The sequence below is a fragment of the Apteryx mantelli genome, chromosome 2 (genome assembly GCF_036417845.1).
Source record: "Apteryx mantelli isolate bAptMan1 chromosome 2, bAptMan1.hap1, whole genome shotgun sequence".
Lineage (NCBI taxonomy): Eukaryota > Metazoa > Chordata > Aves > Apterygiformes > Apterygidae > Apteryx > Apteryx mantelli.
The window spans coordinates 28,238,541-28,263,726 of NC_089979.1; the positions used below are offsets into that span (position 1 = coordinate 28,238,541).

Here is a 25,186-nt window from a genome sequence, read left to right on the forward strand (position 1 = left end):
ATGAAGTACGCTCCAGGAGCATGACTCTATAAACATTCTTCATGAAGAATTTCAGCTGGCTTCAGACTGGCATTCTGTCTGCAAAGTTTGTTAAATCAGCCCCTAAATAACATTTACCATTGTTTTGGGGGAGTTAACATCTTCTGAAAGAGACTGCAAAAACCACCGTATTTACTAACATTATGGACACGGGTGTAAAGAGCCGGTAGGAAAACAGCAGACATCCGCAGGGCTCGGTACCTGCACGTCGCGCACTGTAGGGGAAAAAGTTATTGATACCGCAAAAGACTGTCACAGTAGCAAGTAGCTCTTCTTAATGATACCCAGCGCTTTAGTTTGTTACTGTTTTGGGGGGAGGTTGCCAAATACTGTATGCTCAACCGCATAAACAGGAAAGAAAGGTAAGGCTAAGTAACGGTGTTGACAATACTGAGATAAAATCGATGAAAAATAAAAACGTTCTTTTGCAGCTGTGAGCAAATTCCGTGCGCAACCGGCCCTGCCCGGGAGAGCGAGGGCTTGGGGGGGGCGGGGGCCCCGCGCGGGTCGCCCGCAGCGGCCGCGGCTCCCGGCTCCGCCCCGGCCGCCGCCTCGGCCCGCGGCAGCCGCCACGCGGGGGCCCAGGGCAAAGTCCCGCAGAGACGGCGGCCGCGGCGGCGGGGAGGGGGCCGCCCGGGGGGGCCTGGCCGCCGCCTCCCGCCCCCGCCGCCGCGCCGCGCCGCGGAGCGGAGCCTCCCCCGCCGCGCTGTGCCCGCCCCCGCCGCGCTGGGAGCCCCGCGGCAGCGGGCGGGCGGCGCAGCGGGGTCCCGCGCGGAGCCTCTGCGCGCAGGTCCCGCCTCGCCTCGCCCCGCTCCGCGCCCGGCGCCCCGAGCCACCAGCGCCTGCTCCCGCCGCGGCCGGGCAGCCCCGCAGTGAGCGCACGTCGGCGGCGCCCCGCGCCCGCGGTGGCTCACGCCGCCCGCCGAGGGCTGACCGCCGGTGGCTGCGCCGGCCCGGCCCGGCCCGGCGGCGCAGAGCGGGGCTCCGCGGCGCGCAGCCCGCCGAGCGGCTCCGCGCCCCGCACACCTGGGCCGGGCGCCGCCGCGCCGCGCCCGCCGCCAAGACGCCGCGCTTCTTGTACCGCGCCAAGGGCGGGTGCCGCTCGGCCAAGATGGGCAGGCAGACGGCGGCCGGCGGGCGCAGCATGCAGCGCTCGCAGAGCCGCAGCAGCCTGTCGGCCTCCTTCGAGGCGCTCGCCGTCTACTTCCCCTGCATGAACTCCCTGGAGGAGGAGGACGGAGGTGAGGCGCCGCCGGAGGGCGGGCGGGCGGCGCGGGGCCGCGAGGAGGCACCGCCGGGCGGGGAGCGCTGCCGGGTCCGCACCGCGCACCGGCGCCGCGGGGCAGCGGCGGGGCCGCGGCCGTCGGCGGGGAGCCCGTGTGCTGTGCGGCGGCGTGACTCCCGGGGAGTCGCTTGTCGTGGGAGAGCAGCGTGGCGCGGCGCTTGCTAGGTCACAAACAAGTGTAAGTTAAAAGAAGTCCTTCAGATGTTCAGCGTAAGCACTGCCTTTGAAATGAAGTTACTGGCTAAGCTTTGGTTATGTAGGGAAAATGAGGAGAGGGTCTTTGGATTTTCTGTTCACTTAACATGGAAAGCGCTGTCTGAAAAACAAGTTGTATTTCTGCACAGGCTGTTTTCTGACAGTGCTTGGGCTTGTTCAGGTATGCCTGTCCGTTATTATGACATAAATTACAGAGAAAAGCGGATCTGAACAATTAAGTAGTGGCCCTGTTTAACTTTTCCTGAGGCATCTCAGTGTAGGTAGACAGCTATGTTCAGCGCTGCACGTTGTGGTTCTCACTCACACAGTTAATCTCCGCTCATAAAAGTAAGTCCAATTAATAAAGCTGCTGCACAATTTCCATGCATTCATTGCAGGACCAGAACTTAACAAAGAAAAGAAAAACAGTTGATTTTCTATATTATTGTGGATAAAATAGATTGTAAAAAAAGAAGTAACAAAAATGAAAATAACATTTGGACAACTTGAAAAACAAAGCTCCAGTTACTCTTAGAAATGTATGTAAAGTATGTGTATATATGCTTAAGCCTGACACCAAATCCGACCTCAGGTAGAACTGTTTTTTCATGAGCTTGTTTTAAAAATATTGCTTTTATAAGGAATATGATTTGACGTTTTCAAATATATTTACATATAGAATGAGTTTACAGTCTTTCTAGCATTCATCAGAAATAATTTAAGATTTTTAACTTTAGAAAGATTAATTGAACATATTTCACCTTTGATAGATTTTAGCAATATCAAATTTAGATACCTAAAATACCTCTATTTGTACAGTGCGAGTAAACAAAATGTATTAACTACATGTGTATGCAGTTCATAATCTGTATTCAGAACATCTGCATCTGCACCTATTACCTTCCACATCTCAGGCTGGAAGTTCAGAAGCAGATGTTTGTCCTCAGCCTTCATGTATCTTATTTATGCTTCGAGGTGCAACAATCCCTTAAACGTTCTTCCCCAAAGGTACCTTTCTTTCCTTTGGGGGGAGAAGGCCTAGATGCGGTTCCTTGCATTTCCCTGGAGCTCAGTTCTGGGGCTGTCCAGCTTGCCGCTTTCCGCAGAAAACGGGGAACTCCTCCCTGGGGCCAGATGTGCTGTCCTTCAGTACTCTCATCTGTGCCTTGCCTTGGACCGAGAAGTGAACTGTGCCATATGGCCAGTAGTCTGCAGAGCAGGCTTTAGAGGGCGTTTTGTGTAGTCTTTTGACATGCTAATAAACTCTATTGCTGAAAACAAGTGTTTTTAAAGCACTGAATAGATCTTAAATTATACTAAATGCGCTTAGGTCTTTTTTAAAGGTTATTTTTCTGTCCAGGACTAGTTGTCTTTTCAGTCCTGAATATTAGTTATAATAATCTTATCCATCTTGTGTGAAATACTGTACAATGAGAGTGTCTCTTTATTTTCTTCCAGTCTGTTTCTTTATTTCTCTAGGGAAAGAATAACTTATTTCTCAGCTGAGATCTGTGTATGTTTAAAAGCATTCACTGGTTTAAGGAAATCTAAAATATGTGGAAATCAGTAGAGGATCATCTGCTAATTCAAGGTTAATTGAATTATAATGCTTTATTTAGCTTGTACTGGCAAGTTATTTCAACAGAAATGTAAAAGTATATATATATATTTTTACTTGTTTTGTTGATTTATGATTTCTGATCCTATTTACATGTAGGCCGCACCTGAAAATGTACGTCATATAGTTCAAATGAAAAAGTAGAGGTAGAAGTGTTGTATAGTTTTTGTGCAACTGAGTTTCTAGTACCTTAGACTTCTAACATACCAGGTTACAGAGAGAGTGACAGGCATTGTGGCAAAACTCTATTCCCAAGTGCATTCATTGAGATTATAAAGACAAAAACGCAGTCTGGTTGTTTGACTGCAAATCACCTCTGCACTCAAATTGGAATTTATTCTCTTCTGATTGCTTTTATGTAATTATATTTGTATACTGCCAGAGTACTTAAATGGATGTGGTCTATGCACTCCATTGTTTATGGACTTAATGCTCTTTTTACAGTTTAATCTGAAAATTAATTTGTTTAATCTGAAAAAGATAGCTGTTAAACCCACTTCATAAGTTATCCAGTCTTGAGATTACAATTGTAATTATTTCTGTGTATGACAGGTTAAAAAAAGATGCCCTACTGCAGAGGTGTTTTTGCATTTCCTACTAAATCATGTTTTTAATAAAAATAGAAAACCTAATTTGTTGGGACATTTATTTGTGATACTCCCTTGAAAACTTCTGGTCATTGACTACTGAAATGAATATACTGACCCTTAGGTATATCTTTGGGTATGAAAGAGTATGAGTAATAATATCAAGTTTAGAAGTAATTGAATAGTAACTCAAAAGAATGTATTAATAGGAATGATTTTAGATGCCATTTTTGAATGCTATGAATGAGAAGATAAATTTAAGTGTCAGATGATTAAAGAAGGAGACTATGAAGCCCTGATGTCCAGGCTGTAACATACTGAAGAAGGGGGGTGTGGGTGGACTGCAGTTTTCTGATTCAGTGGTAGGCCTGGAGAGCTAGTGCTGCATATGGTCCCAGAGCAAATTACGTATCTCATCACATGCCCAATGTTATCAAAGGATGTCTTCTGCATATGATGGTAAAGGGTATGGCCTCCATCCTAAGTGTGAACTGGCATCAGATGATGGAACAGATTTAAATTATACTTACGGTTGAAGAGAGGTGTGAGGTGTGGAGGTCAAATCAGTACCTATCTGAAATTCAGTTGCTCTTGAAGCATTCCAGGCCTCACAGTTTGTCTGATATCCTGGCTCCATTGAAATTAATGGAAACTTTATTGTTAAATTCAAAGGACCAGGGAATTACCACTGTAAATGAATTTGCACTGTGACATGTTAGATGTCTGTATAGATATAGTGCAAAATTCTCCAGCACATAAAATATTTAAAAACAGTGGATTTGAGTTTACTAAACTGTCATGGACAACAGGAGAATGTGATAGAGCAAGTGAATTCTTATCTTCGGCAATGTTACTGGAGAAGAATTACAATTATCCAATATACGTTGATACATTGAGAAACGAAGACAAAGTTTTGGGTAGCGTGTGGTCACTAGAAAGCCTATGTCCATTTTTATGAGTGTGGCTGTTAACTCACTGCTTCCTCAAATTACACTGTCTATAAAGTTTGCTGTAATGATTTTGCATTACATTGTATAGTCTTTTACAGCCGCTTCTGATTTGCATTTACACTGAGGTGTTGATATATGTGGTTAAATAGGAGGTTGTAGGGAAGGCAGCTATTGAATTGCTACTGCTGACAAGATCTGTGTACAGAAAGATGCCCTCCGAAAGGAAGTATGTTTCAATTTCATGTCTTCTGTTGCTGAAGCATTGGTTTATTGGGTGGTAATGAAGGATATTATGAAATTAAAGGGGAAAGTCAAATGCTTTGCAGGTGCTGAAGACAATTCAAGAGATAATTTATGATAATTTAATATTTAAATTAATTCAGAAAGAATGGGAAAGCATCTTGGTCTCCCAGTATGTTGGAAAAACAAAAGGCAATTGAAAAAGAAGCCACAGAATGTTCTTCAGCCCAAGACAATCATGCCAAAAATAGCATGATTTAGCTATGTTAGCTGAGGAGAAGATACATCACAATTTTACATACCGATGTCTACCAGTGGAAGTATCTGAGTGTTGCTGCAGGAGTTCAGTAAGAATAGAAATATATTACACGCTGCTGGTACCCAGCTGGCAACTATCTATCTAGAAAACTTGCTTGAAAAGTTGTTTGATCCCACATAGATATCAGCAGGACTGTTGCCATTGATGTTAGTGAGTGAAGGATCAGGCCATAGTTAAATGTATGTTTAACTGCTCCCTTGAATAGTGTGGTTGGTTTTAGTGGCATTGCTCACAGATTAATCATTGCTCCCTGGCAGGGCTGGAATAAAACCCTGCAGTTCCTGGGTTCTGTTCCTGTAGTTAGGCCACCAGATCACACTGTCCCTCTGAGGTCCCAGTAGACAATAACAAGCAGACAATAATTTAACCAGAAATAGAAAATGGGGGAAGTAGTAACAATAAATTCATTAACACAGTAATTATTAAAGTGAACAGAATCCTGCACATGAAGTAGTTATGCTTTAAAATTATCCTCTTAAGACTAAAGGGATAGCAGGAGTATCAGGCAGTGAAGAGAATGAGAATAACTACATCTTCTTGGGGGAATTGGCCTACTTTTTGGCCTTGGTGGTAAAGATGACCTTGTTTACGTGGAATATTCATAGGCAGAACCAAAGTGGAATATGAAATGAGGGTATATTGCCTTGTGGAAAGGATATCAGCCAAAAAAGATAAAGCTTTAAGGACCTTGGGATCAACTGATGCTTACAGGCCAAAGGTTGTCTACTCTGTATCTTCTGCAACAGTGGGATGGCTCATCTAGAGGGTAAAAAACACTCTGAAGACAGAATCTAGATGACCTTTAAGTTTACGGTTGATAATTTCTTTTTTTAAGTTTGCTGCTGGAGCACTGCTCCGGGGCTGAATTGAATCTGCCTTTCTGTCTGTGCTGTGGGGCTTAGTCTCTCCCACTTCTACTGCCCTCTGGCTGGTCCCAGAGTGGGGGCAGTGCGGAAGTTACTCCAAGCAGTTGCATCTGCCTTTCTAGTCCCAGGTATTCTTACTGATTACACTCAGGTACTATACTTATAAATGCTAAAATAGATTACACTTCTTTAAAAACATATATAGATATGGTTTTACTGTTGCCAGCCAAGTTAGGAATGTGACTTAAACAAAACGCGTACTCTGGGAAATAGCTGGAAGACCAACACAGAAGAGTAGAAAAGATTGCTGAAGGACTGACATTCAATGAAACTGAATTCAATTGAATTTGAATGTCAATTTGATTGAATTAACATTCAGTACAACCTGAATGACTGAAGTGCCCAGCAGAATTTTAAAACTGTATTTTTTTGCATTTGTTACATGTTTCTCATTTAAGCTTTAGCTACACTGAAGCATATACCCAAATAGCTAACATACAGCTCAGGTATGGCCATATCAGCAGCAGTGAAGCTGCCATGTACAACAGGCTTCATCCCTTGTGCTGCCTACACGCACCTGAAAAAACTGTCTCATATATATCTACATGCTGTAGTTGTAATTTTCCAATTGCGAGGTCAACAATGGTGTAGCCAGAGCACTGGAATGCTGCGCTGCCATTGCTCCAAGTGGAGAGGTAAATGTTTAACAGCAGTAGCTTGAAAATGGGTCATTACAGTATGAAATTTGCTCAGAGTTTTGGGAACTGTGGTTATTTAAGTAAATATATTTGCATAGTACCATTACTTATCTTAGACAAAGCTAGGAGGAAGAACTGCTTCTAATTTATGTAATCTCAGTAGCCATCCAACTACTTGGCATGATCTGTGTCATTAAGTCCTAATAGAGGGTGCTGACTTGTTTGAACACACTTGCTACATCATTAAAAAATACTGAACAGATCCTTCTGATAAGGTATGTAATGACCCTAGCTAGGCTAAAAATAAGCAAGATTGGGCTAAAGAATGGTGTTACTGTCATTATTAAATATTTAGAATACATCTCTCAATTCATGTAATATGAAAATCAAAAAAGCAATTTTAAGATCTTCAATTTATACATTCTTCACTGCCTAAGAATTTGTATTCTGCTCTTGGCACTGCATAGAATAATTGTTATTAATAAGCACCTGAAGTTGCTGTACATCCAAAAAGCTGCATGTACATACAAACATTATAACTCAAAATTGCAGTGATGGTTTCTTTTTGCTTAAGATGGTCACCCTTTGTCATTGGCAAAATCAAAGACTGTGGGTTTAAAGATTTCTTGTGGTAAGATATGCACCTATTTAGCTATTCCTTATGTAAAAGGTATAAAATTAGAATGTAATTCCACAAAATTGCTTGCTCTGTGTTTTTTTTTCTCAGGATTTTAATAGCTTGGGGATGAGACTGATTTCCCACTGCTTTGCACTTTTTGTAGTCATTTAGATCTCTGTACAGGATGTACAAAGTGGAAATAAAATGCCACCATTCTGTTTTGACACTTAAACAAAAAGTGCAAAAAGTCAGACATACTATATTTGAATTAGAAGAACAGCTGTCTGTGTGGAGATTGTAACCAGTCTAAATGAGGATTCCCAAGATACCTTTCATTCAGGTCATTTAACACATGGGACATACAGCTGTGGACTGCAAGGTGAAATTCTTCTTCAGCGTCTTATCTTTGTGTTATTTGACAGCCAGAGTAAGAGGCCTTTGGCAGGCAGGTCCTCAGACTACACTTAGGAAACTGATGTTTTTAGCAGTAATAGAAACAGAGACTTGTGGTACATGGCTGAAAGCAGCTGAGTGGCTGTGCACAGTGTGTCCCTGGTTCACATCTCCCTGTCAGGAACTGTACATTTCTAAGTGAAAGCAATTAATTCTGCATTTGCTATCTACTATTTTTGTTTCTCATGAGAAGTAATTTTTTTTTTAATCTAGTATTTGAGCCACTTAGTGAGCAACAGTATTTTTCGAGGCTAGATTCAAACCTTTGTGGATCTCAGTGTGGAGCAGTTAATCAAGAGGTAATTTACTAACTCAGTAAATATCAGTATAGCTGCTGTCTTGGAAATACATCTTGCATAATTTTGAAAACAATATACCTTCTGGGCTCTGCAGCCATACATTTGAAAAAATTAATGCAAGCATAAGGATGTTCTGATCTTTCTTGGGCCAAATAGATGGTGAAAAATCATAAAAAGTATTTTATTTTCTTTGTATATAAATTAAAATTTATAGTTATCATTTTAAAAGTGCATGCTTGGTGTTTTGATTGTTCCGCTTAAATGTTTTTAGGTGAATGAGTTTTATAACTCACATGAGCTTTATATTTGTTGAGTCTTTTAATGAGATGCATAAATGCATCATTAGTTTAACTGGAGAGTTGTAAGGATTGAGTTTGAAAGTAAAAAGGCAAAACTGAGGAGTTTTATATACGCACAGATACAGTTGTCACTGATACCAGTGCAAGCAATATGCAGTTGCAAAAAAGAAAAAGTGATCTATTCTGAAATATCAAGAAAACTGGGTTTTATGTATGGAAACAGGAGCCTTCTCTGTTTCAAGTTGTACTGAGAAGTACGCAGTTCCATCATGTATTTACAAATGTCACCCACTATATTAAAATTATGATCAAAATCTACCCTCAACTTCTATAAAATTATCTGCCCAGAAGTCGCCATTGCCAGTGTGTTGTTAGAGTCAGAGCAAGTAACCAGGAGAGAAGTGGAAATGCTGATGGGTGGTTATAGCACAGACAGTAACACCACTCACCCAGGCAGGGGGGGTCATTTAGTTTTGCTTCCCTGGGATGGTTCCCGGAGCGTCAAAGTCTGCTGTCAGGGGAAGTCCTTGGCTGGGAGACTGGCTGTGCAGCAAACTTCCTGGCTGTGGTTCCCAATACAGTCAGCTGGGGTTTTCAGGGGGTACTACGTAGTACAGGTTTTGAAATCCAGTTGTAAGCTGTCGCAGACAACTGTTTGCCATTTTTCCGTGTCTGTCTGTAAAACAGCATGTTCGTTCTGTCTGAATAATAATATAGGTGGTACAGAGATTTTAGGAACGTAGAAATAATTATCATGTATCTGGAAATAAAGCTCTTGTTAACACCGCAGTCCTGTAAAAATATTTCCAAGACTTCTGGGACCCAGTGCTGAAGAGCTTACACTGATGACATTGAGACAAAAGCAGCTTCAATTGTTTGATGCTCTTAAGAATTTGCTGGCGGGTCAGTTAGGACTAGCAGAAGAATGGGCAGCAGCACAGCAGTGAAATTAAAGTGACAGAAAACAACTTTAAATGAAATAAAAAGTGGGAGAGAACCGGGAGCAGGTGCCTGCCTTCGACTGCAGCATTACTTGGGAGCAGTGCATGGTAAACTGACTTTACATCATGCAGCCACAACAAGCCAGGGGGATCTCTTCCAGATTGAAAATGTGACTAGCCCTGCCATGAAAGGGAAGTAAAGTACAGACAAAGGATGCTGCGGTCTGCTCAGAGCTTATGACCTCTTTATATCCTCTGAGCAGCAGAGATTCATGATGTCTGCCTTTTGGGTCCTGTATAAGGGAATTCATCAAATATGGGACCTGAGAGCTACTATACCAGCCTTTGGCCAAAAGTTGGAGCCACAGTGTTGCTGTTGATCATTTCATTCAGATCTCTCTTTTTCTTTCACTTTTTCTTAAGGTGCTGTCTGTTACCTTAATTAACCAAGCTTCCAGTTTGGTCAGAGGAAAGAGAGAGGAGGAAACAAGAGGGCACAGGACAAGAGTGGAAAAGTATTTCTTGACTGAAAAAGAAAAACTTGTTAGGCGTCCCAAGAGATTTAAAAACCTTTTCTGACAAGAACCTGCAAGGCAGGGCATACAGGAAAATGGCTGGGTACCTGAAAATGCAGAGGAACAAACACAAGAAATTGTTTGAGAGAAAATGGCCAAGAGACGTGGCCTCTCCTCCCAATGTCTTTTCATTCTCAGGCTTCTTGTATATTATGTGCAGGGAAGGCCATGTGTCTTTCGGGCAGTTATTCCCTTCCTTCCTGTAAGACAGGACTTTCCAGAGGATTTTGGAAGCCCTGGCATAGTGCAGACTCGGACTGTCTTAGTCCAGGCTCTTTCAGACGTTTCAAACTCGAGTGCTTTCATACTGCAGTGCTTTCATACTGAGAGCAGCACTGCTTTTAGGCTAACAAGGCAGGCCATTACCATGCCAATCTGAGTTTTTAGGTGTTTTATATTCACATATTCATGGGAGCAGGGACTGGAACGAGGTCTTCCCTCCTTCCTTACAAGTGCCTTTCCCACTGGTTACAATTACTGCCTGGCACTCCAAATGCCCTTTGGGCTTTATAAATACGTGATGCATCGTGAAAAAACTTCATCAGAAAAACTGTAACAGAACACTTTATAATCTGGTGGCTAGCACTGTCTTTAGAGAATTGGTTTAGATGGGCTCAAACAGAAGTGATGGTGGAATCTGCATTTCCCAAATCCTGCTTAAATTAGTAGGTCCTAGCATGTCTGCTGCTTGGGGTCTGTGGGTGATGCAAGGAAAGAAACAACTCATCTGCAGCTTCCAGCAGTACTTAAAAAAGAGCTGAATGCCTAGTTCAGTATGGCCAAAACTTGGGCTGTTCTGGACAGAGAATTGTAGCTCTGCAAGGAAATTTGAGACCTAATCTGCTGCCCTTTACTTAAGTGGGATCAGATGTTCAGACTTCCCCTGATGATTTTGTTTAACCTATTCTTAACATGCCCAGAAGCAGATCTCTGGATGCTTAAGGAGCTTCTCTTTTACAAAATAGTCACTGACAGACAACTTAGTCTTTTTGTGGCTCTAACTCCTGAGTTCAGATGAAAATGCTGCACTCATTTTTATGCAGCCCTTTTGGTGGGGAGGGAGAGCAGAGAAGTGGCACCCCAAGCAGTTAAGTGTCCCTAAATTCTGAAGCCCTGGTTGCTCTTTACTGAGAACAAGTCCTACCAAGAGATCCCGTACTGCCTGCAAATTGGCATAACTGCTTTGCCTCTGCCTGCCCCGGTACTGGCGTCTCCTGCGGTCTGTGCCGGGTGGTGAGCAGCTGGGGCAAGCACCTGCTGAGAGCAAGCCGGGAGCCTTCGCTCAGCCCTGCTGAGGGACTGCTCGCCCGGCTGCACCCCGCCTCCCAGAAGGTAATCTCTCTTCTTTGCTGCAGTTTTCAACTTATCCTCATCTGATATTTAAGAGTGTATCAGTGGTTTTGCACTCCTAAATTGCAAGTGATTTGGACTCAGAGTTTTGGGAACAAATAATTCCACATGTAATTTAGAAAATGCAGCCTGTAGAGTCTATTTGCAGTAACCATATTAGTTAAATTACCAGTGTGATTAACTATAAGAATGAATGTGCTTTCATAAATGCCAAAGCAATTATTTCTTGTAATTTGTTCCATCCCTTACTATATGGCCACAAGAATCTGAACTAGCTTTTTTCAGATAATATATTCCATATTTTGTGATGAGGACTTGAGAGAAATTTCTTATTTCTAGGGCAATTAGATGATGCTAATTTGGAGCAAATCTATTCTTCATTAGAGTTTGGTAAATAATATGAAAAATCATATTCAGTATAGGAGGTTAGCAGCATACTTAGCAAAAAACTGAACTCTCTAATTTCTGCATCCTTTCATTTGGGGGGATAAAAAAACAGCGTAAGTGAAGTGAATGTCTATGTCCTTTATGGTTATAAGTCCAAACTGCCACCTTTATAGTGACACAGAATCATAGAATCACAGAATGGTTGAGGTTGGAAGAGACCTCTGGAGATCATCTAGTCCAACCCCCCTGCTCAAGCAGGGTCACCTAGAGCACGTTGCACAGGATTGCATCCAGGCGCGTTTTGAATATCTCCAGAGAAGGAGACTCCACAACCTCTCTGGGCAACCTGTTCCAGTGCTCTGTCACCCTCACAGTGAAAAAGTATTTCCTCATGTTCAGATGGAATTGTCTGTGTTTCAGTTTGTGCCCATTGCCTCGCGTCCTGTCGCTGGGCACCACTGAAAAGAGTCTGGTCCCATCCTCTCGACACCCTCCCTTCAGATACTTGTACACGTTGATAAGATCTCCTCTCAGCCTTCTCTTCTCCAAGCTAAGCAGGCCCAGCTCTCTCAGCCTTTCCTCATAAGAGAGATGTTCCAGTCCCCTAATCATCTTAGTAGCCCTTCGCTGGACTTGCTCCAGTAGTGCCACATCCCTCTTGTACTGGGGAGCCCAGAACTGGATGCAGCATTCCAGATGTGGCCTCACCAGGGCTGAGTAGAGGGGGACAATCACTTCCCTCGACCTGCTGGCACCACTCTTCCTGATGCACCCCAGGATACCGTTGGCCTTCTTGGCCACAAGGGCACATTGCTGCCTCATGCTTAACTTGGTGTCCACCAGCACTCCCAGGTCCTTCTCGGCAGAGCTGCTTTCCAGCAGGTCAACCCCCAACCTGTGCTGGTGCATGGGGTTATTCCTCCCCAGGTGCAGGACCCTGCACTTGCCTTTGTTGAACTTCATGAGGTTCCTCTCCGCCCAGCTCTCCAGCCTGTCCAGGTCTCTCTGAATGGCAGCACAGCCCTCTGGTGTATCAGCCACTCCTCCCAGTTTTGTATCGTCAGCAAACTTGCTGAGGGTGCACTCTGTCCCTTCCTCCAGGTCATTGATGAAGAAGTTGAACAAGACTGGACCCAGTACTGACCCCTGGGGGACACCACTAGCTACAGGCCTCCAACTAGACTCTGCGCTGCTGATCACAACCCTCTGAGCTCTGCCATTCAGCCAGTTCTCAATCTACCTCACTGTCCACTCATCTAGCCCACACTTCCTGAGCTTCCCTATGAGGATGTTATGGGAGACAGTGTCAAAAGCCTTGCTGAAGTCTAGGTAGACAACATCCACTGCTCTCCCCTCATCTACCCAGCCAGTCATTCCATCATAGAAGGCTATCAGATTGGTTAGGCAGGATTTCCCCTTGGTGAAGCCATGCTGACTACTCCTGATCACCTTCTTTTCCTCCACATGCTTGGAGATGGCCTCCAGGATGAGCTGCTCCACATCACCTTTCCAGGGATGGAGGTGAGGCTAACTGGCCTGTAGTTCCCTGGGTCCTCCTTCTTGCCCTTTTTGAAGACTGGGGTGACATTGGCTTTCTTCCAGTCTTCAGGCACCTCTCCTGTCCTTCATAACCTTTCAAAGATGATGGAGAGTGGCTTAGCAATGACATCCGCCAGCTCCCTCAGCACTCGTGGGTGCATCCCATCAGGGCCCATGGATTTGTGGGTGTCAAGTTTGCTTAAATGGTCTCTAACCCACTCCTCCTCGACCAAGGGAAAGTCTTCCTTTCTCCAGACTTTCTCTCTTGCCTCCAGGGTCTGGGGTTCCTGAGGGCTGGCCTCAGAAGTAAAGACTGAAGCAAAGAAGGCATTCAGTAACTCTGCCTTCTCTGCATCCTTCGTCACCAGGGCACCCACCCCATTCAGCAGCAGGCCCACATTTTCCCTAGTCTTCCTCTTGCTACTAATGTATTTGAAGAAGCCCTTCTTGCTGTCCTTGACATCTCTCGCCAGATTTAATTCCAAACGGGCCTTAGCCTTCCTCGTCGCATCCCTGCATACTCTGACAACGTTCCTATATTCCTCCCAAGTGGCCTGTCCCCCTTTCCACTTTCTGTAGACTTCCTTCTTCTGGTTGAGTTTTGCCAGGAGCTCCTTGCTCATCCATGCAGGTCTCCTACCTCCTTTGCTTGACTTCCTACTCATAGGGATGGACCGCTCTTCAGCCTGGAGGAAGTGATGTTTGAATATTAACCAGCTCTCTTGAACACTCCTACCTTCTAGGGCCCTCACCCATGGGATTCCTCCAAGTAGGTCCCTGAAGAGGCCAAAGTTTGCTCTCCTGAAGTCCAGGGTTGCGATCCTACTTGGTGCCCTGCTGTCTCCTCGCAGGATCCTGAACTCCACCATCTCATGGTCACTGCAGCCAAGGCAGCCCCCGACCTTCACATCTTCAACCAGTCCTTCTTTGTTTGTTAGTATGAGGTCCAGCAGTACACCTCTCCTTGTTGGCTGCTCCACCACCTGTGTCAAGAAGTTGTCACCAATGCTCTGCAGGAACTTCCTGGACTGTTTGTGCCTAGCTGTGTTGTCTTTCCAGCAGATATCGGGGTGGTTGAAGTCCCCCATGAGAACCAGGGCCTGGGATCGTGAGGCTACTTCCAGCTGTCTGTAGAAGGCCTCATCGACTTTCTCTTCCTGATCAGGTGGCCTGTAGTAAACACCCACCACAGTGTCACCCCTGCTAGCCTGCCCTTTAATCCTTACCCATAAGCTCTCGACTCGCTCTTCATCCACCCCTAGGCACAGCTCCATACATTCCAGTTGCTCTCTCACATAAAGAGCAACTCCACCACCTCTCTTTCCTGGCCTGTCTTTCCTAAAAAGCACATAGCCATCCATGACAGCACTCCAGTCATGCGAGCTATCCCACCATGTCTCTGTAATGGCAATGAGATCATGGCCCTGCGACCGCACACATATCTCTAGTTCTTCCTGTTTGTTCCCCATGCTGCGTGCATTGGTGTACAGGCATTTCAGAGAGGTGATCGAGCATGCAGGTTTCCCAGGAGGGGTAAAAGAGGGTCCTCCATAGCCACATCCCATGCGCACTTCCCTGGCTGCATTCACCTGTTGGAAGCATCCTGACTTCAGCTGTCTTTTGCCAACTACCCTGTCACTATAACTCTCCCCTTCCCCCATCTTTCCTAGTTTAAAGCCCTCCTTACCAGGTTGGCCAACCTGTTGGCAAAGACCCGCGTGCCCCGCCTCGTGAGGTGGATCCCATCTCTCGCCATCAGTTGTTGATCTTCAAACAGGGTCCCATGGTCGTAGAAACCAAAACCCTGTTGCCAACACCAGCGGCACAGCCAGTCGTTAACCTGGAAAGTCCATCTCCTCCTCCTCTCATCCATCCCCCTCACTGGCAGGATTGAGGAGAAGATGACCTGGGCTCCCAGACCCTTGACCACCATCCCCAGAGCTCTGAAATCCTGCTTGATGGTCTCCAGTTTGCCCTTGGTGTCATTGGCGCCCACATGGAAGAGCAGCAGTGGGTAATAGTCCAAAGAATGGACGAGCCTAGGCAGTCTTTGCATGACATCTTTCACACGAGCCCCCGGCAGGCCACAAAGGTTGGGTTGTAGATATGTGTTTACTACTGTGTCAGTGGCAGATCTGTCCCCAAGTTATTTAACTAGCTAGAAATTAACATTACCTCAATTGGACTCATTCGGCTGTATGTTTATTTTTGAAATGGATTTTGTGAAATGAGCTGTCTTAAAAGAAAAGAACAACTTTAAAAGTATTGCTGGTTTGTTCCTTTTTGGCTGGATCCTGTGCAGAGCGCAGCCACACTGCTAGCTGAATCAACACAACTGAGGAGGAGGATTTAATTTCTAGGCAGGGTTGGGAAAAAATAAAGATAAAGCTTTAAGGACCTTGGGATCAACTGATGCTTACAGGCCAAAGGTTGTCTACTCTTTATCTTCTGCAACAGTGGGATGGCTCATCTAGAGGGTAAAAAACACTCTGAAGACAGAATCTAGATGACCTTTAAGTTTATGGGCTTGGGTTTAGTGGAATGGTAGGACCTTCAGCCTGATCTTCCACCAGCTACAGCATGGAAGCCTGGCACTAAAGGCTATTTCTCAGTGTACCTGCCTTGCGTTTTCATTGCAGCTAGTTGCCTTTCACTGCCTTTTAAGTATTTCAGTCCTGAATTTATGAAACATGAATTATGATTCATATAAATACTGCCTTTGCTTTTTAAATTGCATGATGAATTGTGGGATTATATTTGTTTTATTACATTTTTCCAAGAACCAAAGTATTGCCAGTATTGTGGGCAATCAGGTGTAGGTATTTCTCACGTATATTATTTCATGTTAGTTCAGTCAAGCTTAATCTGAAAGAATACTCATCTCTAAAGTGGTAGTTCAGGAATGTCTGTGAGCTGAGGCTTATTCTATACTTCTATTCCAAATTGCTATTTTTGCTGTTAAAATCTTCAACTCTTGTTTCAAGAAGCATCAACATCATGATTAGGAGCCTTACTGCTGAAAGGTCAGATCTTTCTCTTTTGAGACCGTCAGAGAGCTCTGCCTATTTCTGTTGAACACTTGAAAATAGTTATTCACATAGCTTTCTTTCAGCACCCCTTGAATTCAATGTAAGGGTCAAAATAATGCCAGATTAGGACCTGTGCTTGGGTTTAGTGTGCATTTTTAACTTTCATGCTATAGTAAAGTTGCATCTTATCAGCTGTTGACCTGTTTTAATGTGAACCAGAGCACTTATTTCAATTCAAATGAATATGGGAAAGTAAAATGGCTTAAAAATATGATATAGAGGGATGCTAAGAACAGCCAGTGAAACATCTGCTTCTGTGAAGACTTGAATGGCAGCTGCACTAATTCTGCCTTAATTTCTCAGTAAATTGGTATGCAACAGATGTGTTGATTTTTATGAATGTTTTGTTAGAGTCAAGGTATACAGCTTTAGAATTGTAATTCAGAAATTCTTCCTTACTAATTAATAAAAATTACTGTATTCTCATTTGTATATCACGTATTTAAATTGGTATTTTTCTCAAACCCAAAAATCTTGTAAAGGTGTGAGGATATGAAAACTTGAAGAATCATGCAAGATGGAGATATTGTGCTACGTTTTTATGAGAAAATTCATGCTTGCAACAATGAACGGAAAATGACCACCATTCAGCGGAGCTGAACAAAAATGAATGCTAATTAATCAAAAGAGCACTTAAAATAGAAGAGAAATATCCTGTAGCAATACCTTTATGAAAAGAGGATGGAGCATCACAAGCTGTGTGCTTTTCATACTAAGCTATAACACAGTGTGCTCTTTCTGCCTAATTATAATACAATTTTTCCAGGCAGTTTTGTGGGAACATTTCTTTGATCTGGGTGACTGGATTTTAGATGAACTTGGGACCAGTGTTGGAAGTCAGCTGCCACCTTTCATTAGTTTAATATAGATTATAAAAACAGGAGACACTTGGAATATTACAACACAATAGAAATGAAATTGTTGACTTCTTCCCTTCCTTTTTTTAAATGTCATATTGGGCTTGTATCTTTTTTATTTGTATTTATTGCACCAGAAATTGATAGGCATATTTATAAGTAGTTTTGATGCAATAAAAATTGATTTTGCTCTGTTGGGTACTAAATTCATGTGGGTAGCTGAAGTTCCAGAACAAAATTATTACTTGTGTTATTTCTTATATACATTGTAATGATTAAAAGTTATGGTCTTGAGGATTGCATTGAAATCTTGTAAGGAGCAATATGATTTGAATAATTCATGACACTGATATAAAAATGTCTCATTACTGCTAAATACTGCAATGTTATCAAACATTCTTTGATAAGGGGTCAGTGGGTTTTTAAGGTTTTGGGGTATCTATTTCCCACTTCACTAAAATTCCTGTGTTCCTTATCTGATCTGCTTTAACTGGAGGGACTGGGATATGTTTCTGCAGGACTTCAACCCCGCTGTAGCCTGTAGGACAGAGTGACCCTGAGTGGGGACATGGAGACATGTTCCCTGCTCCATGTCCCTGTCCGAGACTGCAGTGCCTCTTACTCTAACGCAGCCTCGATGCTCACTCATTCTCCTTGGGCTATCAGACAGGACAATATCCTCCTCCCTTGCTCATTTTCCTTCTAAAATCCACATGCCCAGCAGTTCTTCTGTCCACTGGTACTTGGTGGGGCAGAGGAGGAGAAAGAGTAACAGAGTCTACAAAGACTGCAGAAGAGGGCTAGTCCCTAGATATCCTTAGGATCTTGGATATTGCTATACTCTCAGTGTATCAATTTTTAAGAATTCTGGTATCATTTGGTGTCATATCCATTTAGAATTACTACTCTTTCATGGTGTCATCAGTATATCACAAATCTCTATGCTGAAGTCAGGATTTTTTTATCCATTAAGCAGGTTTTAAGAAATTGAAATGCAAAATTCTCTGCACCATCGCAGGAAATAGAATTTTAAATCAGAAATGGCAAGGAGTAACCATCTTATTCATGACAGAAAGAAACTGAGGCTTCATTCCCATTTTGTTCTTGGCTTTTTTTGCTGGGGCTTTTAATATGTGTTCTGGTTGAGGTCTTGATCAAAATCTGTACACTAAAATGCTGTTACATTACTTTTTGAGTATTTTTCCCTTATCTGATACTCTGTCTGTCACTTTGCTGTCTTTACAACTAAAATTAAAATTTGCAAGCAGATACAATGATTGCTAATCTTGGAGGTGGAAATAAAGTTTCATATTGTGCATAAAAGTCAACACAAACTGTATTTTTTAGATATTAAATAAAACCAGCTAATGTTAAGGGAAGAGGGGGAAGGGAGAAAGAATGGGCAGAGTTCTTGATTTGTTGTGTGCTGTCTTCACTAATGGATGTCTGTAACTTAATTTAGTAAATAATGACCAAATGTTTTTAAATCAAATAATTCACCTGAATTAGAACATTCCTCAAATACTACAGGTTTTGACATAATGGTAATATTTTAATTGAATTCCTAAGAGGGGTGTATTCATTCAGAGAAAACATATTTTAAATACACAAGATTATGGCTACTGTAAATCTGGTTACCTCTGCGGGCAGACTGTACACTGAAGAACTTGTGTTTTGTGTATGCTATCTGCCCTTAAAAAGCAGAACTAAGTTATTTGAAGGATCTGTGACAACTGTTCTACTTGCCTATTATTAAAATTTCTGTATTTTTAAAATGCAAGATTTGGTATAAGTCAATAATTTCTTGCTTTGACTGTTTCTACAATGTGGAGTGATTGTTTATTATCTGTATTACTGCCTTGTGCTGTTCTGTCTGAGCATAAGAAAAGACTTTCTCCTTGGGAAGGTGGTCAAACACTGGAACAGGTTGCCCAGAGAAGTTATGGAGTCTCCATCCTTGGAGATATTCAAAATCTGACTGGACATGGTCCTGGGCAATCTGCTCTAGCTGACCTTGCTTGAGCAGCAGGGTGGAACCAGATGATCTCCAGAGGTGCCGTCCAACCCCAGCTGGTCTGTGATTCTGCAGGATCACTCTGTTATTATCACGTTATCACGAAGACTTGTGTTTTGTTTCTCCAGAAGCGGGTGGTAAGAAGCTGCGGAGCACTGTCCAGAGAAGCACTGAGACAGGGCTGGCTGTGGAGATGAGGAACTGGATGACACGTCAGGCCAGCCGGGAATCTACAGACGGGAGCATGAACAGCTACAGCTCTGAGGGAAAGTAAGCAAAAGTTATTACTGATGCTCTTACCTGACATTTCTCCACAAAACTGATTGCTAAACAAGAGTGAGGTGAATGCTGTAGTTCCTGTTTGCTCAGGATTCCCTTCCTGACTTCGTGTCATTTGAATATAGACCAAGCCTAAGTTTTCTCCTCTGACTGAAAGAGTTTCCCATTGTTTGTGTGGGCAGTACAGCGATCATTTCTGTAGCACCATGTTAAAGACACCTGGGAGGTCAGACAGGAGCAGCAGTTTGGTGGGAGTGGAAGGCAGTGTGTAAATCACCAAAAAAAGGACACTTTCTGTTCAGCAAACCTCTACCTTCGGGTGCACCTCCTTGCATATTTCCAGAAAGCTGAAATTTCTTCCTTTTCCAGATGACCTTCACTAGGTTCAACAGTTTATCAAAAATTGTGCTAATTAATCCTGAAGAAGTGGTCTGGGTAGAAATACAAAACTCTTGTGTATTTTAGTTTCCCATATTAATGCTTTTCTGAAAGGCCCAAGTTAAAGACCTATGAATGGTATGTTCAAGACATTTCCAACAAAAATCTTACTGTGGATGGATTTATTACTGGTATTCAGAGCCCCTGGACAATATACCTGCTCTGGACAATACACCTTACAGAGCTGGTGTCCAAGTTGATGCATTTTATGTGCTTGAGAGGGACATTTATTTATGGTCAGTCATTACAAATTTCATCAGTTTTGCCTCTTTCTCTTTTCATCGATCGTCTAGAAAATTACCGTTTTTCCTCAGGGAGTTATTGACCAGATAGTTTCTGTGAATAATTGTTGCCTTGAAATGTTTCACAGATAATTTATGGCAAGATTTCAGAACCTGAATTTTAAGTTACTTGGTTATTTGCCACGATTAATTTCCATTCCATTATCGAATATGTGTCATTCTTAAAGCCATTTTTAGAAAAATATTCATAATGAATGCTCACTTAAAAGTAGTTTTTATAAGCAGTGACCAATATTCAGTCTAACATAATTGTTTCACTGAATACTCTTGACATTCAGCCATTGAGTTCACATTGACTGAGAAACATTTCCTGAGAAATTTTACTCTTATGTAACTAAATTACTGTTAGGGGCCTGTATTATTGTCTTATTGAACTGATCTCATGTGAATACTGCAGTAATTAACAATCATCTTTGATATATTGGGAAAAAGGAGCATGATGGAAAAATATTACTGTGGAAATTAAAAACTGTGAGGATTAGTGCTTCCTTCACCTGTTTAGTTATGTGCTGGAGGCTGAATTGCTACTTGTTGAACACTAGGAAGTTTTGAAAATTATAGTAATTGCTTTGCAATCTTGTCAGTGCAAGTAAGTTCCATATGAGCACTGGTACCAAAAAATATAAATGCTAAGGGCAAAAAATCTAGAAAAGAAAAAATGGACAAATTCCAATGTATTTGTTGATTTTTTGCAATACTGTCTTTTAGTTTGATTTTCCCTGGCGTGAGGTTGGCCGCAGACAGCCAGTTCAGTGATTTTCTGGATGGGCTTGGTCCTGCCCAGCTTGTAGGGCGACAGACTTTGGCAACACCATCCATGGGTAAGCATTTATGTCCTGCAGATGCAACATCATCGACTGGGTCTGGTAATTAGAATGTAGAAATGATTTAGATTCTAATTCTTTAAATACTGCCATGTGATTTTGGACAACTCAGTTAAAACCAAAACTAGAACCTCAAGTTCAGCCAAAATTGATCATAATTGTGGGTGCTCATTAGGACACTCAGAAGTAGAAAGATGCATTGAAAAATTAATTGTTTATCTGTTCTTCTTTAGTTTTCACATCTTTAAAATGTGGCTAATGGGACCAATCTTTTCTCTGAATCACTTTTATACTTTTTTTTAAAATTAGAACCATGACGAAAAGAGATTTCAAGCAATTTCACAGAGTTATGTTGTAATAATTCCCTTGCTGCCTGTATTTCTCTGTAATTCATGAGACAAAAAGGGATATAATTTCAAGTGACTGGGGCAGGGAGAAAGGAAGATGAAATGTTGTTTGCAGAGTTTTTTTGTAATGCATACTAACTAATAGCAGTGAAAAGGCTAAGGCTTAAATTACCTAGTAGTGTTAAAATCCTGATCATATTTACTGGTATAATGCAAGAGAAAAGTCATCACATACTTACTGTAGAACTTTCTGTAGCTGTTAGTATGATTAGATATTTCTGATTTACAATGCCAGGATTTCTTTTCTAGGAGATATCCAGGTGGGAATGATGGACAAGAAAGGACAGTTGGAAGTAGAAATAATCCGAGCCCGTGGCCTTGTTGTAAAACCAGGTTCAAAGACACTGCCAGGTAAGGAAGAAGCAATATGAATAAAATTCTACCAAAAAATTCCAACAACAACCACCCCTTTCCCCCAGCTTCTGAGGCTTTACTGTTCGACTTAAGTGAACAGAACTCTTTTAGCAAATACACATAACAGAAGATTACAGTATTGTACGTTGAAATGTAAAAATATACTGAAGTGGTATAAAAGCTTGCAGTAAATACAAAAGATCATTTTAAACATTTACATTTTAAACTTCAGGAGCATTTTAGGAACATTTTAAATTTCAGGAGAAAAAAAATGTCAGACTATTCTGTCTTCTGTACCAGAAGACACTAAAGTTATTTTAGTAACAGCAAATGCATCCTTGGTTATGGGACAGAAGGGAAGGCAAGTGCTGGAAATGTGATATAGGAGTCTTAGGGGGAAAGAGGGAATTAACAAGTTGTGTGGAATAGGAACCTGCTCTGGAAGGTAGATCAGTACTTGATATTTACTCTTTATTTTACAGTCTGATGTCCTATACCACTGTATGAAAAGGACAATCTAATGATATTTTTAGCAAGCTCTTCTGCCGAAATAGAAATCGTGTCAGTCTTTTCTCCACTAATTTTCACCTTGTAGATTATTTTAAATTATTAACAATTTGGAACATTGATCCAAATCTCACCAAAGTCAGTGCAAGTCATTCCTTTACTTAACAGGCCTATTTTGCATACTGTACAGTATAGGGATACTATATATAGGAGTATCAGATTTTTCCAGGTCAAAATCTGAGTTATTTCATGGCAAAAGAATCATATAAAAAGAAGTAGAGAAAAATGATACTAGGGAAAATAAAATGCACGGAGGCTTTGCATGTTAATAAATGTTATTATTGTTGGTGAAGATTTGTTAATATAAGCGATATATCCACTAAATGGCAGATTTTAGCATATGGTGATAGAACATTGCATCAATTATGCAAAAATCTGGACTTGTCCTTTATTTACTGTCCTTTATTTTCTTTCCTTCTAAGCACCATATGTAAAGGTGTATCTATTAGAAAATGGAGTTTGCATAGCCAAAAAGAAAACAAAGGTAGCAAGAAAAACGCTGGAACCGCTTTATCAGCAACTTCTATCATTTGAAGAAAGTCCTCAAGGAAAAGTTTTACAGGTAATTTGCATCAATATTTTTCTGCATCTGCAAACATGCCACCTGTACGGTTCTCACTGAATGAGCTTCAAACTTTCTTTCATGCTTCATTTGGCAAGTACTGCTGTTCCAAATGCTTGTTGAGCGCATAAGTAATACAGCAACATCTACTGATGACTAGCAAGTACAAAGTGCTGAGCAAAAGTTAGTTCTAGATTATTTTGTCTCTACTGTATGTATGGGCTCCTTATCTTGCTGGGCTTTCTTTGGTATGGAGAATTACTCAGTTACTGCCCAAATTGCTTCTGCTGCTGCATCATGGTAATGTATGCAGAGTTAAACTATGTCAGCAGTCAAATATTCCATTCCTTCCTATAATTAAATAAGTGGAGGCTTTTGAAGAATCAGATTGCAGCTTTCATAATTTTTGCTGAAACTTCTCTGTTTTCTGTGTTTCCTTTGCTAACAGATAATTGTTTGGGGAGACTATGGACGTATGGATCACAAATCCTTTATGGGAGTGGCACAGATACTTTTAGATGAACTGGACCTGTCCAACATGGTGATTGGGTGGTTCAAACTTTTCCCTCCTTCTTCCCTAGTAGACCCAACTTTAGCTCCTCTCACTAGAAGAGCCTCCCAATCATCTCTTGAAAGTTCAACGGGACCTCCGTATGCTCGCTCATAGCAGCTGTGAAACTGTTGTCATAGCAACCAGCGTTACAAAAAAAAATTACAGGTCGCAAACCCTGGTAACACTGCATGCTTAATGTTGTGTCTTCTGAGCCTGTTTCTAGGGCTACAAAGCGATCCTGTGTTCTCAAGGAAGTTGCACACATTGTGCCCTATGGAAGGCCCTCAGGTGAAGGACTGATGTTGTAACGAACTGACAGGTTTGGAGTTCAGGGACACTCAGTTTTGGTCCAATCCGAAGCCATGGACTAAACTAAAAGAATCAATCTGTTTCATGCAACAAAAGTCCTTTTCAATGGCATATCTATTTTGTTGCTCCTGTTTCTTTATTTATCTGCCCTCCCCCTTCCTGAAGCTTGGTTATACCACAGAAATGGAGTTTCCCTCCCATGAAGCCATGTCACAAATCAGTGGATTTGCAGACATTGGAAGAGCAGTGGAAGAATATAAGAATGCTGGAAAAGAAAAGTCAGCTGTCATTTGAAACAGTTACTTGAGATCTGAAAACTCTCCATACTGGAAAGGTTCAAGACTTAAAAGTGGCAGGCTTCATAGCTTCAGCTATAGTTACAGTGAAACCCCAGATGTGATGGACTCTCTGAAAAATAAAATTCTGTGGATATACTGTACTGTATGAAATTAAAGAAACTTTTTTGCATGGACACAGATTTAGCTGAACACTTAAATTATTTTCTTGGGGCTGCAACTTGCAAAAAAAAGAAAGAATAAATCAGCCATTTTCAACAATTTATATTATTTTTAAAAATAAATTTCACTAGTGCATGGTTTTAAAGGGAAGAGAATGCAACAGGGTGATACAAAGACACACCACATTTATCATTCTTTAAACCAGTCATGGTCTGTATTTTTGCAGACATATATTAAAAATAATTTCTAGCAAATATTTAAAATTCTGTTTATGTGACAAGAAATAAGTGTAATATATTAAATTTATTTAAATGTAAAAGGTATAAGCCTTGTAAAGTTCAACATAATGTGCAAATTGTACACTTCTTTTACCTCCTTCTTTCTCTCTCTCTCTCCTCCAATCTCCCTTCTTCCTTTTGCTCTTTTTCCTCCCTACCTCCTAGGATGATGATCATAGTCTAAAATGGCTACCTTTTGACTTATTACTCTCTTATGCCCCAAATTTGATTCAGGGTTGCAGATTGTTCTGCATTTCTGAATTATTTGAGAAAAATATTGTTTAAGAACTTACTTTTTTCAAGCATGTTGAAAAGGATTTTGCAACATGGCTTGGGAGTACATTAATGTAATTCAGCATGTATTTGATAAAGAAGATATTTGAACTTTTTGCAATTTATTGTACAGTGCATGGTAATTTATTTTCATTTTTTCTCACCTTCAAATTGAATTCTACAGCAAAATACTGGAATCATATGGCCATTGTAAGATGTCGTCAATAAATTTGTTTTCAGCACCAGCATTGTCCATTCGAGGGTTGAACTATCATTTCTTGAAGGTTTTGGAAAGAAGAAAAATTAAGTAAATGTTTGATTTTTTAGGAAATAAATTTAAACAATTTTATTTGCACTAAACCA

At 41.7% G+C, this 25,186-nt stretch overlaps 1 protein-coding gene across 1 annotated transcript in view; it reads left to right on the forward strand.

Annotated features, from left to right (window-relative positions):
• Positions 1–24,445, forward strand: part of RIMS2 (regulating synaptic membrane exocytosis 2) — a 492,192-nt gene extending 467,747 nt beyond the window's left edge. Inside the window, 5 exon segments of the mRNA XM_067292312.1 lie at positions 19,348–19,489; positions 20,947–21,059; positions 21,719–21,820; positions 22,813–22,952; positions 23,401–24,445. Coding sequence (XP_067148413.1) covers positions 19,348–19,489; positions 20,947–21,059; positions 21,719–21,820; positions 22,813–22,952; positions 23,401–23,619 — 716 coding nt within the window. The 3' untranslated portion in view covers positions 23,620–24,445.
• The last annotated feature ends 741 nt before the right edge of the window (positions 24,446–25,186 follow it).